At 41.1% G+C, this 14,329-nt stretch overlaps 1 protein-coding gene across 3 annotated transcripts in view; it reads left to right on the top strand.

The window, feature by feature from the left end:
* LOC135492247 (uncharacterized) overlaps positions 1-14,329 on the top strand; it is a 42,155-nt gene that overhangs the window by 20,088 nt on the left and 7,738 nt on the right. For all 3 annotated transcript variants that reach the window (XM_064778582.1, XM_064778583.1, XM_064778581.1), the window contains exons 3-8: positions 6,298-6,494; positions 6,856-6,990; positions 7,855-7,979; positions 9,876-10,348; positions 10,899-11,076; positions 13,319-13,434. In XM_064778582.1, the coding sequence (XP_064634652.1) occupies positions 6,298-6,494; positions 6,856-6,990; positions 7,855-7,979; positions 9,876-10,348; positions 10,899-11,076; positions 13,319-13,434 (1,224 nt within the window). The remainder of the gene's footprint in view (positions 1-6,297; positions 6,495-6,855; positions 6,991-7,854; positions 7,980-9,875; positions 10,349-10,898; positions 11,077-13,318; positions 13,435-14,329) is intronic.

The raw sequence follows: 14,329 nt of genomic DNA on the forward strand, positions 1-14,329 counted from the left end.
AATACAAGTCGTCAACAAGCCTATCTATCGGCGTTGTGCGTCGGTATCCCTCTTTCACCGCTGATAAACTCCCCCTGAGACTGTCAATACTTGGAACCCCTTTTAAATCAGTTTATTTCAAGAAATTTCGATGGCCATGCATTTATGGTTGTTGGGTCTGACTTCTATATCGCTGGATCTGATCGACGGTAAAGAAAGGGATAATTTAAGATTGAACCACACCGCCGATAACTTAGCGAGGGCTTTGGGATTGACGCAGACCGCCGGTAAATCGGCATGAGGTGTCAATAGACGACTACAATTAACTCTCAAAGTTGAATTCGGAGTGGGAGTCGCAAATGATGCCCAACATAAGTATTGTGCAGCTGGCTCATCTGTATAATCTGGTCGATCGCCGGTCCGGCAAACATCGGAATTCGACTACGTATAGAGCTAAGCCAGCGACTTGTGTTGTTCCTGCTGCACGTTGCCGGTCGTAGTCGAACACGGCTACATAGTGATTTTCTCATTAGGTCTACATTTCATGGCAATTGGAAATCTCAAAATCTGAATCAATATCATTGGCTAAAAGAGACATCGATACCGTGTGCTAATAGATATATCTTAACAATGTCTCGGTTGATATAGGATGTGGAACTGTGTTATGATAGGAGGGGAGTAGTACTACGGGAACCGAGATAAGCTCCGGCCGCATGGGCCGTTCGCGGCTCGGGCAGTAGCCCAGCCGAATTGTGTATTTATGACGAGAGAGTAGGTTTTCACCAAAGACACGGTATCGTGGAGAGGGTGTCGAAACATAAGGGATGCTCGGAACAGCGTAATGAATTTTAGATGTTGATTCCCGGGGTGATTATTTTGATATATGAAATTTCTGCAATTAAAAGAAGACAACATATTTTCCCCTAAAAATTAATTTGCCAATAAAATTTGAAACATTGATAAGGGAAATTATTAAACAATTCCTTCCAATCTGCCCTTTGGTACTCGGACACCAACCAGCATCCGATAAAATGGGTTTTTTGCTCTTTTTTACCCTGATCAACGTAACTGTGATATCATTGCCAGTGGTATCAGGTCAACAAATTTAAAATATAGGAAGTTCACAGTTAAATGGTTTTCCTCTAAATAGTTCTCAGTCCATTTCTAGGCCCACAAATGGGAATACGAGAGGGTTCGAGTGCATGACTAATGCATGGCCTCTCCAATAAATGAGGGCATATTAAGAATTGGGTAAAGTAGGTCAGAACCATTCACCTTTGTGGGCCTAGAATTGGACTTAGAAAATTTAAAGGAAAACCATTTAACAGTGTATGTTGCGTTATATGTGCATGTTTCTTAGGCAAATACATGTATTTTGCAAAGTTGACAAACATTTTTGAAATAGTAGGGAGTTTTTATTATGTTGCAACATGCATGTTGTCGTCACATGGTTTATTGAAACTGAATTGGCTGTATGGCATCAAAAACATGTGCATACCATTAGGCCAACATTGAATATTTAGAACAGGCTATCAACAGTCTCATAATGTGACAAAAACTTAATTATTTTGTTAGGCTGGAGTACACTTATCAATGGGTCTAGTAGTTGAAATTAGTTGCACTAGGATCAGAATTCGAAATTTAAAATTCAATAGTAAAAAAGAAAATGCAACAAAAAAGTTTTTGCTGGCATCTAGAATAAAATGGTCAATAGGTTTTGAAAAGACAGCAGAGAATGAAAGGCTCAGTATCCTGTTTGATGTTGCAGGATAACTTCAGGTCAACCATTGACGTCAATCGAAAGTTCACTATTGTATTTAATGTTTTCAACCTTTCGCCAGTGATTCTACGCGCACTCCATAACCTGCTAGTATGAGTTTACGGTAAACCTTTTTTTAACAATGCTATTGTCATCATTATTTACTTATGTTCAAGCAAATGGTGTCTTACCCCCGAAGTTGATGTTTTTCTGCAGCTTGGTTAGTACCACACTGTACTACATATCGCATAACTCCACCCCTGTTGAAAGGATATTACTTTAGGCATCAAGTCAAAAATAAGACCCAAATTTTCCAGGAAACTTCGAACAGAAATAACTGATTTCCGTATAAGAGACAACAGCTGCCACTTTCAAGAATTGTTGAAAAGAAGAAGAAAGTTTCGAGCAATTTAAAAAAAGAAGAAAGAATGCGAAATACATGTAAGCATTACCCTGACACAAATAAGAGGTTTCAGTTTGAGCTTTTGGAAAAGCTTTCAGGGTTTTTCAGAAATATGTACCGTGTAGAAGTTTTTTAGGGTTAAGAAAAATCATTCGAGGTTTTTCTTCAGTTCAAAAACTTTTAGGGAATTTCCCTTTCTCTGAAAAACCGCTATGAGGTGCGTATTTGTCTTAGTTGAAAAACCTTAAACGTTTTTAGGTGTCACAAAAAACATAAACTATATACCCAAAAACAAAACAAAAAAGTAATAAAGAGACCAAGAGGAAGAATAAGGACAAATGTCAATAGTTGGTGCCAGCGGGATATCTAGCGTACTACCTTCAGATCTCCCACAGAGCTCTAACAAAGGTCGTCTAGTTTCACAGATCTGAGACCGGTAGATTAATTGTCGACCATGTCGAAACATTGGCATGGCCATCGCAGATTGGTGTCGTTAATATATGTATACCATCGAGAATCTTGCCATTTGGCAACTGAAAGTTGTTGCGATATGGCTCGAGACTGTATTGGCCGGCATTTCAAACTCACCGTCCCTCGATCCGTAACCTCTAAAATACATACTTTTCATTCAAGTTATTATCAGAAAATACAAGGTATGTTCCATTTCTTTAAAAAAATTAAAGGAACACCGGCAGTAAATCTACCGAGAAAAATAGTTATATTGTGATTTCATGAAAGGTTAAGTCAAATAACTGGACTGAGAGAGGATCTTACAGAACGTTTCGAATAGCATCCGCCATTCCTCGTCAGCTGACCTACTGCTGTTGTTCGGTACGGGAACTTTCCGAAGTGTGTCTCGAGAGGGCGGGATCCCGGGTGCCTGAAAGTTCCACTCGTAGGCCGCCTTTGCGGTTCAGGTCCGGGACATGCAGTCTTTCAGATATAGCCTCCTTGATGCCGCGTTCGTGCTATCGAGATTCCCGTGGCAGAATCTCGGTGGATTCCAGGCTGAACGAATGTCCTCGTTGTTCCTAAGTATGGTGGAAAATGGCTGACGAGTAGCTATAGCTACTGGCGGCTGGTGCACCCCTAAGACAAGGTCCAGAAAGAACAGAAGAGCGGTTTACAAACTCAATTGTCAGGACTATGATTCATCCTATGTGGAGGAAACCTCACAGGCCCTCACGCACCGTTTCAGCCAGCATCAGTGGCTACTCGTCAGTCGTTTTCCACTATACTAAGGAACAACGAGGACATTCGTTCAGCCTGGAATTCACCGATATTCTGTCACGGGAATCTCGATGGCACGAACGCGGCATCAAGGAGGCTACATTTGAAAGACTGCATGCCCGGACCTAAATCGCAAAGGCGGCCTACGAGTAGAAATTTCAGGTACCTAGCCATGGGACCCCGCCCTCTCGAGACACACTTCCGAAAGTTCCCGTATCGAACAACGACAACAACAACAGCAATAGATCAGCTGACGAGGAATAGCGGATGCTATTCGAAACGTTCTCTTAGTTTCTCTCTCAATCCAGTAGTTATTTGACTGAACCTTTCATGGAATTACTACGATACCTGGATGACTAATCTTCACAAGGATAAAGGTTATATTGGTATTTTTAAAATAAAAGCTGTCGCTTTCTAAACACATAAGGTTACGCCTTGGCCAGTCAGACCATAGAGGTACTATTAAACTAAAACTTCCTTGGTCAGAAAAGGCTCTCGGTTTGGCCCGAAAGGCGAGAGATACATGTAGGCCATTCATGCGATCGCCCGCCCATTATAATTAGACTTGATATATTTTAGTTTTACTCATCATTTACACCGCAGCTTAATCGACGGTTTTTGCTTTGGTTGACAGACAGTTATCTCTGGCCACACATCTTTTAGTCTTTCTCGGGTTAAGTACCACAGCTTAGCTGAAAAAACTGCAGTTCTCATACTGTTTTCTTGCTTTTATCGCGGGAGTTACATGCAGGTTGGAGACGCACTGAATGTGTTTACTCCTTAACCCCGCAAATAACCGGGTCTTCTCAAAATGGTCCATTGTGTTCGAAGTGCTTTTTTTCATTGGCTTTTCAAGCTCACCAGCGAACTGGGTCACACAAACAAAGCTTTTTCGTATTTGGGACGACTGAAGAGAATTTGGCGCGACAGATACATCTAATTGACGTCAGAACTACACTTTCTGAGGTGTCCTGAGAGTTTTTGTATGCGGCAGAATCCTGGACCATGAACACCAAGATCGAGAAATGTATTTACGCATTTGAGCTGAACTGTTACAGGAGACTTTTGAACATCCACTATACATCCCACCCCAGCAAGACTCCAAATAAACTGTAAGAGAACGAGTCATCCAGTACATCGGGCATATAACAGCCTCCTAACCGTCACCAAGAAGAAAAGGCTGAGGTGGTTCGGCCATGTGACGAGAGCCAAGGTAACACTAGCAAATACTATCATGCAGGACGCAGCGGAGGATGACCGCCGATGCAGCCGTCCAAAAAGGATATGGATGGACGACGTGATGCACTGAACTGGAAGAAAGACTTGACCCGCCTCGCCGAGGACAGAACCGTTTGGTGGCCGCATTTATGGCTGCGGGACAAGATGGTCTTGAATTTGGGTTGACAACAATTTACACTCATTTGATTCTGAAAGAATCTTTTCTGACGTATTCTGGATGACCACAGTTCAAATTACCTTTTTACTACTTTGGAATGCCCCAGTACACTACAGCTGTCAATGATTTCTTCCCCGGTTAATCTGTTCCAGTTCTCTAATATTGTTCTAGTCCTAACAAATTAAAACTTGTCATAGCTAGCACAGACACTCTGTCGGTCGATATGCCCCCGACCTCCAAGATTAGAGACCGTAATTTTTTCGCCCCTGCTGTTACTCTTATCGTTCATTCGTTCGTCAGTCTCTGTGTCTGTCCGTAAAACTGTCGTTTCCGCTTATCAACCAACTAACAAACGCCTTCGAAGTTTGATTCCGAATGTTTCGTTGCTCATTTTACATACTTGTTGCGCTAAGTTATCGCCATGAAAAAATACAGACTGTTCATCAAGCCCAGGGACAACAATCAGTGTCACTGTGTGTGGTGGAGTTTTTTTTTGGGGGGGGGGGGTAGGGTTACGCTTTTTTCCATGCTCTTGTTACACAGCCAACATATTTGTGTTATTGAGTCGAATTGGGTTCAGTACAGCTTATATCTTATGAACCGCGCCAAGAGTTGTTCGTGCTAAGAATAATAGTAAACGCCTTTTCTACTCTCTAACATTCTAAGAGTCGAACAAAATTGGAAAAACGTCAAACACTTAGTTTAATTATGAAACAGGAGAAGAAGAAGCACCCTGCAGGGATTATACGCCTTGTTCTTTAAGTTTGTTCCTAATGTCTTGAAAATAACGTCTTGAAAATAATTTGAATACATTTTTATAATTTGACAACGTATTATGATAAAGGCGAACATAAATGATAGATAAATGAAAAAGAAAACCCGCTTTCATGTTGTTTTTCTATAACGTTAATAAAGTGCTATATTGACAAGATAAACCAGAACGCAGCTCTTTGAAACGGTTGTCCTGATTTGGAAGAAAACAAAACCAGTGTAGAAGTAGAATATGCATATCCTTGAAAAAGTGTCAGGCCCTATTGTATTGTCAAGTATCATTGTAGACCGGGTGGTTCTTAATAGGCTATGGCCGCCAATAATTCAGAAATTAAAGGGTATACTAGAATACTTTGTTCCCAGAGATTCTATCCTCGGACATTTCAAACTGTCGGGGTAATAAAGGTTCCAGTAACTCCACGAGGAGTACCTGGAGAAAGCACGTAGCCAGTGGGTTCGGAACCCCTGCTAGAGCAAAAGAGTCCGCTGAAGACCACATAAAATATCTTTTGATCATGTCTTTTTTCATATAATCTTTTTAGAAGTCAATACCCAACTTAAAAGCTGACGGGCCGAATATACATTTCCGAGTAAGACCGAAGGCGAGCTCTCGGGAATGTTCTTGATGTGCATTTGGATATTCTACTGAATATACCCCATTACCCATGTCCATAGACCAACATCACACTACCTACGCCTATAGGGGTGCAATATTTATCTGTGGGATTTTAGAAGGAAAAACTTTGTCATTATTCTTAGATCTCAGAGACGGAGGAAACTACGCATGACCGAGAACCACCCAGGCTGGGGCGGCACCATTCCGTGGACGAGGGCATCCCCCATCAAAATGGTACTGTGAGCCATGGTTCAGTCCACGTCACGTTCGATGTGGTTAACGACGACGAGGAGGAATCTCACCAGCGGCGACCGAGGCATCGGAGACAATCAACGCTCGGGTGAGTTAAAGCCTCCAATGCCCTTGTCCTTGGCGCCTTCAACCGGACTTCTGACCACCACCACAATCAAAGTAAGAGTGGGCATATCTCATAAAAGCAAGTGTGATATATTACATAAGAATGCATGGAAGACTTAAAAGCCATTACACAATGATGTAGATCCAAAATTAGCACAATGAGAGGTTTATTTATGGCATCCCCACACATGTAAGAGTAATGAACACGAGGAAAAACAATCGAAAATCGCTTCCCCTTTACAGCCAAAAACTTGGAAATGCAGAGTTGACTGGTGGTGACATCTGGTGTTGTTATTGAACTACAATACTTCTCATAACATGTATTTAATTTTTGTAATTGCCAGGATCTTGGACCTGAATGAAGACTGGATCACCCGGAACCATTTCTTAGAAAGGCTTGGGGGCGAGTCACTGCCAAACGATGTCATCCATGCGAAATTAGCTGAATTTGTTGATGAGAAAGACAAGGAGAAGGAAACGTATGTTGCATTTTGATAAGCATGCCTTCTCTCCCCGCCAAAGACACAATTTATATATATTCTGCACACGCGTCGTCGCCACCTTATCCCGAGCCCTTCTCTTGCATCGGTTGGGCATAAACAAAACGTCCCGGTATTATTTGATTCTAACATTAGTTGGCGATATTCGGACACAGTATGTATGTGTCTATGTGATTGATCCCAATGCATCTAGCTGTCCTTTTTGTGCCGTGCTCAACATAAAATGCTGTTATGTACATGTACTTGTATGAAATATTGACGAAAGCACAATATTTCCCGTTCTCATTATGTTTAATGAAATGGCCAGGGGCCATTGTGCTCACCGTATAGATATTTCATAGGTTATCTATTTTAGGGAGCAATGTGTACCAAATTTCAAGTTCATAGCTTCGGTGCCATAGTTGCACTCTAAAGGCTAATTCACCCCATTTGATCTCTGTGACCTTGAAATGTAAGTCAAATCAAAACCCTGCGTGATATGTGATGCAACCTTGCTAAGAGAACCTACCATTAAAATGGTTATCAAAAACGAATCAGTAATAAGCGAGATATTACACTTTTTAAGTTTTTGGTTTTGGCCCCTGGTGGCCAAGTAAAGAATCAGACCGGACCGAAATTCAGTGTCAGAGGTCATCTGACCTAGGGGGTCATGCGTACCAATTTCAAAGTTCATAGATTGAGCGGTTAAGAAGCGTGCCACTGTTTTTGAAATAGGATACGACGACGATGATGACGACGACGACGGCGACGACGGACGACGGACACTGCGGTGTAGTATAGACTCCCTTACGGTGAGCCAAAAAGGGCAAGTCAATGTTTCATCTTCTACGTGTTCCCTTACAGATGTCGGCGTAAGCTGGCCAAGCATTTGACCACCACGGCTTTTACTATCTTCATCCTCATCATAGCCCTGCTGGACGCCACTGTCACCATCACGGCTGTTATCCTCCAAATTCATTCAACACACGGTAAGTGCCCATTCATTTGTTTATTTCTGTATGATTGAATGACAAATAACACATTTTAAATTTCAAATTACAAATTACACAAATTACACGAATTACACGAATTACACTAATTACACGAATTACACGAATTACACGAATTACACGAATTACACGAATTACACGAATTACACGAATTACACAAATTACACAAATTACACAAATTACACAAATTACACGAATTACACGAATTACACGAATTACACGAATTACATCAATTACATCAATTACACGAATTACACGAATTACACGAATTACACGAATTACACGAATAACACGAATTACACGAATTACACAAATTACACAAATTACACAAATTACACAAATTACACAAATTACACAAATTACACAAATTACACAAATTACACAAATTACACAAATTACACAAATTACACAAATTACACAAATTACACAAATTACACAAATTACACGAATTACATAAATTACACAAATTACACAATGGTGATTTCAAAAACAGTTTTAAGATGACATTTTAACACCAGATCTGACACTAAAACCACAGATTAGACCAAGATTGAAAACATAATTGTTGTCAGTGTATTACTTAGTATTAGTTTTAATCCTGTTTCCAAGTAGGTTATAGCATCACACCAGGTTTTACACTTACACTAAGAGATGGATTTGGCGTCCATCAAACATTTAAACTAATAATAAGATAAAACCTGATCTTAACACTAAGAAACGTGTGCTTCTTGGTGTGAAGGTTAAAATAATGTTTAAAAGCCCCAAAATGCAACAAATTGAATTCAAATTGGTGCTTTCCATAGTAATCACCATATCTGACCAAATACCACTGAAAAAATATTTGAAATTCCAAAGCTACAATTGGACCATGTTAAGTGCAAAAATAAACAGATAAAAGGCCAAATCAAATCGAATCTGACCTAACAGCTACTATCAGTAACATGTCTCTGCTGCCTCAGAGAAATATGAAGGATGTTGTGTTGATAGAGGAAATCACTTGAAGAATAAATGAATATGTACTACGGTAACTGTGTCCCATCACTGCGGTAGTTGGAGACAACCCACAGCCGCAGTCAGACTTTCACGGTGTCGTGTTCGGGAACGTTGCCTCAGATTGTGCATCCTCACGTGTAAGGGGAAATTGCATGCCTGTCCCTTCGCCTGCGTGACTGAGGTATGGAGGTCGTTACACTCTCCGAAATAAAGTCTTTTGAGCTTTTAGGGGATTTCAGCCATCGATTTCAGCCATGATAAGCACGCTCTTGAGGTTTTTCAGGAAATTGGTTTTTCACAAGCTCAAGAACCTTTTGGCGGTTTTTATTTCTCTGAAAAACCTCGAGAGTTGACTGAAAAAAGGAGGTTTTTCAAAGGCCGTTTTTTATGAGTATCGTACCAGTTCCGCGACTGTGCTAAAGTCTAACTGTACGTAGCAGGCGCGGATCCAAGGGGGGGGGGGGCACCGGTCGCACGCCTCCCCCTTAATTTGTGGTCATCAAACATTTTTTGTCTCCAAATACGTTCGCCGCATCGTTCAAATGCGCAATTATTTATAGTCAATAGGGTAACCCCCGGTATACCTTCAGTTACTACCACGCTCTGCATGCACCACTGTGCGAATGGTTATAGGTTTGCGTCTACTTTCCCGCGTCCGAAATGCTCCGCCCCAGCGCCCCCGGCGCTGTGTTGCTGTGCACTCCTCGAAGGAGACAGTACTTCCTTTTCCGTCGACATGAAAAAACAACCAGTGAAAATGCAAGTTTGATGTGGTTGCTTTAACGTTGTTGTCGTCGCCGTCGTCGTCGTGATGTGATGCGATGTGATGAGGTCGCTTCCAACTAGCTGAGTCTATTTTGACCATTCTACTTTTCGTTTTAGATGAAATCATCGTGAGGCGTGCCCAGCATAGCAAATTCAATAAATTCACGAGACACGCGTACGGGAGTATGGTCAACTTGAAAAACGTGAACACAGACGAAATGCTCGATAGAGTTGGCAAATATATCAATGGAACTTATAATGCCACAGAGTATGATAAGAAATCTATTGTAAAACGGGATATCTTCAGTTATGAACAACAGTATTCTGAGATTTCGACAAAGGATCAAGGTTACGATGACACCATAAGTGGAGGTCGTTTAATCCAACGTCAAACCCAACATAAGAGAAGGACTGAAACAGCAGAAGAGAAAGAGCGAGGAGATCGTGTGCTGATTCGCCATAAGAGGGCAGGAGGAGCGTCAGCAGATGGGTCTCCCCTGTTCGAATCCCCCACCGCCCTGCAGCTGGCGACAATTGCACACTATCTTCACTACGCTAGTGTTGCCTTACTCTCTATTTTATTGATTGAGGTGAGATATTGTGTATCTTAGTTAGGGAATCGTGAGGAAATCAGGGGTTAATGTCTCCTCCGATCTCCGGCCCTCCGCACGAACCCCTGGGACAAATAGTCTCATTTGGCAGAAGAACGTCCAGGTGCAAAGCCAAATGCGCGCCAATAAGAACCCTCCCGGCCTCACAAAATACAAGCAAGCTCGAAACAGTCCCAGATCACTTGGCTGTCAATCGTAGGCGCCAACCTTCATTAAAAAAAGTCCTTATAAGTCCTGGAATCAATTTTGCCCACCAAATCCCCCGTCTGTTCTCTGTGCATTTGATCATCGTTTGCCCTCCCTTTACACTTCGCAAATTGAATTATGCGCAAACATTCTAAATCAACGACAAGGTTAGCTTTTCAACATTGTGAATTGTTAGTACGTACCATTAAGAGAGTATGGGCAACTGCATGTTTCGTTAGAGCAGAAATCATTAAGCACTTATAAGCTGGTTACCTCCTGTCTTCTAGGGAGTAGGTGGGACTTTCCCGGCCTATTTAACCTTCTCTCTTCCTCTACATTACAGGTTATGGCAAAGATCTTCGCCCTCGGCTGCGAGTTCTTCAAGAGTAAGGTCGAAGTGATTGACATGATTATCATCAGCATTGCTTTCTTCCTTGATGTCTACTTCATCGACAGTGTCATGGACAATGTGGCGGCCGCCATCTTGCTTTTTATATGGCAGATGATAAGGGTATGCACAAGTAGGTAACTTTCAGCCACAATTCTGACAACTACCGGGTATTCCAAAGATATACTAACCTCCAGAGCCGGGTGACACTCCAGGCAAGTTTGTCTAACTTGCCTAAAACTACTAGGTGTACAAATGATTGGTAAAGTACACCGAGAAACCATACCTTACCTTTAGGGTTTTGGAATTTAAGTGTTTTAACTAATAAGGTAGCTGGTGCGATTGCCATCAAACTATCTTTGTTCCGGTCGGCTGTCTTTCTGTTGATATGTCCGGGGGGGGGACACAACTTCAAGTTCGATCTCCCGAACCAGTTGAAGCAGAGGACAGCCGGGGTTCCCTGGGGTGTTCCTCGGGAAATACCCTACCTATATGACGTCGCCATAGTGCTTAAGACTTTGTTGTCCCAGTTAAAGAAACATTTTGCGGCTTGGTGACAGAAACTGCAATAATTTTGGCAATATTAGTCTAAACTCAACGCAACAAAAAGCATTCTTTTCTGCAAGATCTACTCCACCTGAAATAATCAAGAGGTACTGTGGGGGATATTGAATAAGTTTCTTACAATATCAATGTGAATAGAGGCAACAGGATTTTTTAAAGCCCCAAATTAACTGTTTTTGCTGTATAACACTGTTTATTGGTTTCTATGGTAACCGACCATTAAATAACGTTAAAGACATTTTACAACAAAATCCTATCAAATTAAAGAGGAGATAGTACCCTTCATCGGAAAAGTCGAATTACTTCAATTGGTCATGTTTTAAGAAATCTTCATGACTTTCAATGATTTGTATCAATCCCATAAGTTTCATAAAAATTGACGTATCAAAAAGTCGTTGTTGACTGTTTGAATGGAAACACAAGATAAGTAGGTTTTTTTGCATAGTTATTTAGTTCGTTGGTCCCCATGATGGACCATCGTTTCTGTTTGTGCATTTTACCACTTTAAATGAAAAAAATTCTTCAAAAAAACGATTTTCGTCATTTCTGGACTTGTGTGAATAACCCCTAAATCATAACTAACATCTTTCCTAACTACAAAGCTATGAATCCCATATTTTCATGGGTAATGGAAGAGTACTGGCGCTTTAAAGGGAAAAAAAGATAAGGATTACCAAGCATACTTTTTAAGAAAAATACAAATGAGTACTTTTCAAAAAATTACCTCTTGAATTAAAAAAAAGGCAAGGTATATTTGACAAGCACATGCTTGCTACGCAGCAATTATTTCTAACTTGGGTGGCAAGCACGCTTGCCGTCTAAAGTGAAGATCTAATCACAAGGTAGCAAGCAGAATACGCCCCTCTAATGAATATTAATTGGAAGTGGCTATTTGGCAAGCACATGTAATTCCTCAAATAATTCAACAATATTTCATACAGTTCATGATCTAAGCTTAGTGAACATTATTCCTACTTCATTATTTTGTATTTTCATAAGTATCTTTGCAACATGATGGCTTTATTCAGCCGAATTGTCCGTGGAAAACTTTGTTTTTTATAAGTTCACCCTTAAAAAAAATTTTTTTCAACCTATTTTTGACAAATTTATGATTGAAATAAATAGCAGAGGTATCACTGTATGAGTTTCCAAAATATGAGTTAATTGTACGTCCTCCAACTGGTCGTATTGTGAATTAGTAAGGGGGTAGTTGAGGCAATAATAATGCGCTAATTAGGGTCGGCCTCACGATTAATCTCAATAAAATCAGCTTTATCCAATCAATACCATGTTTCTATACATTTTCGTGTTCGCATGAATATCCCTAATTTACTGATGTAAAATGAAATACTTGAGCTGCTGTTTCGATGAATTATTCACTTAAAACAAATGGTAAAAAAATACTCATTTTTGAATTTGAAACTTGTTGTCGGAGCGCTCGTAATTAATAGAGAGTATCAGTCTTGAGATCGGGCACCAGCCTACATGGAGACTACCATATTGCCTTAAAGTGGGTCGGACCCTTAGACGCATCCTGATAGGCAAATAAAGTGAAGATGTGCTCCCCCATCTGATATTTCCCCATGTCAGACCGAGCTGCCTCATCTCCTTTTCTACTGAACGGCGCCAGGTCTCTTTTGGACGGCCTCGATTTCTTTTCCCGTCGATGTCACCATACCAGTTATAAAGCATTATACGCGACTTCTTTAAAGGTTCGGTTCTGCTGCTCCCTAGCTTGTCATCCCTAATAAGCACGCTGTACAATCTGGCATGTCTCGCATTTAATGACGATGATATATGATTGTCTTCAGCGCTGATCCTTCAGGATAGGAAGCGTATCGACTTCCTGCTCGATGTGGTGCGTGAGTCAAACGAGGCCAACAAGCAGAAGGTGGACCGTTATGAGGAGAAGAATAACTCTTTGGAGGTAAGGGAACATGCACAGTTATATACGTCCAGCCAGATCTTTACATAGTGCACATTTCTAGGCCCGTAAGGCTGGGTTCACATAGAACTATACTATTCGGGTATTCGGTGCACGTTTTGCCAGGGCACGCGGGTACCTGAAATCGAACAAGGAAATTTCACAATACCGGGTCACATAAGAGGGCACTATTCGAAGAGGTCGTATACCTGCGTATAGTATAGTATAGTGGGAATCGTGCGCGTTCGATTTTCGTGCAGCGTATACCACCCTGTTCAGAAGTGACCAGAGGAATTGGTAAGAACATGCATTTTAATGTTATCTATCACAATTATTAAACGATTTATTGCATACTATAGGATAAGTTAGGAACAATAGTACTCATTTTTACTCATTTTATTGCAATTTCTAAGTACAGGCCTTCATTAGGCTGGGTTCACATAGAACTATACTATTCGGGTATTCGGTGCACGTTTTGCCAGGGCACGCGGGTACCTATAATCGAACAAGGAAATTTCACAATACCGGGTCACATAAGGCTCGGTTCACATAGAACTATACGGTATTCGGTATACGCTATTCGATATACGCTATTCGGTATTCGCTTTACGCTATACGGGCACGGCGAGTCACATAGGGTAGCATGCGTGCGGTATTCGGTCATTTGGCGCCGATCAGATGGACAGTTCAGACGAAGAAGATTTGGCTCTTCTCCTCTTAGCCGAGGATGAAGCTGACCAGGCACAAAGACCAAAGAAAGAAAGGCAGAATGGGTGCGGCAGCACTTTAAGATGAGACCTCTGTTGGGGGAGTACCACAGGACATTTAAAAACTTCATGGATCATCCAGATGTTAATTAAAAGAATCATTTAGTTGATTAGTAATAAAACATGTAATG

The sequence above is a fragment of the Lineus longissimus genome, chromosome 8 (assembly GCF_910592395.1).
Source record: "Lineus longissimus chromosome 8, tnLinLong1.2, whole genome shotgun sequence".
In the NCBI taxonomy this organism is placed as follows: Eukaryota; Metazoa; Nemertea; class Pilidiophora; order Heteronemertea; family Lineidae; genus Lineus; species Lineus longissimus.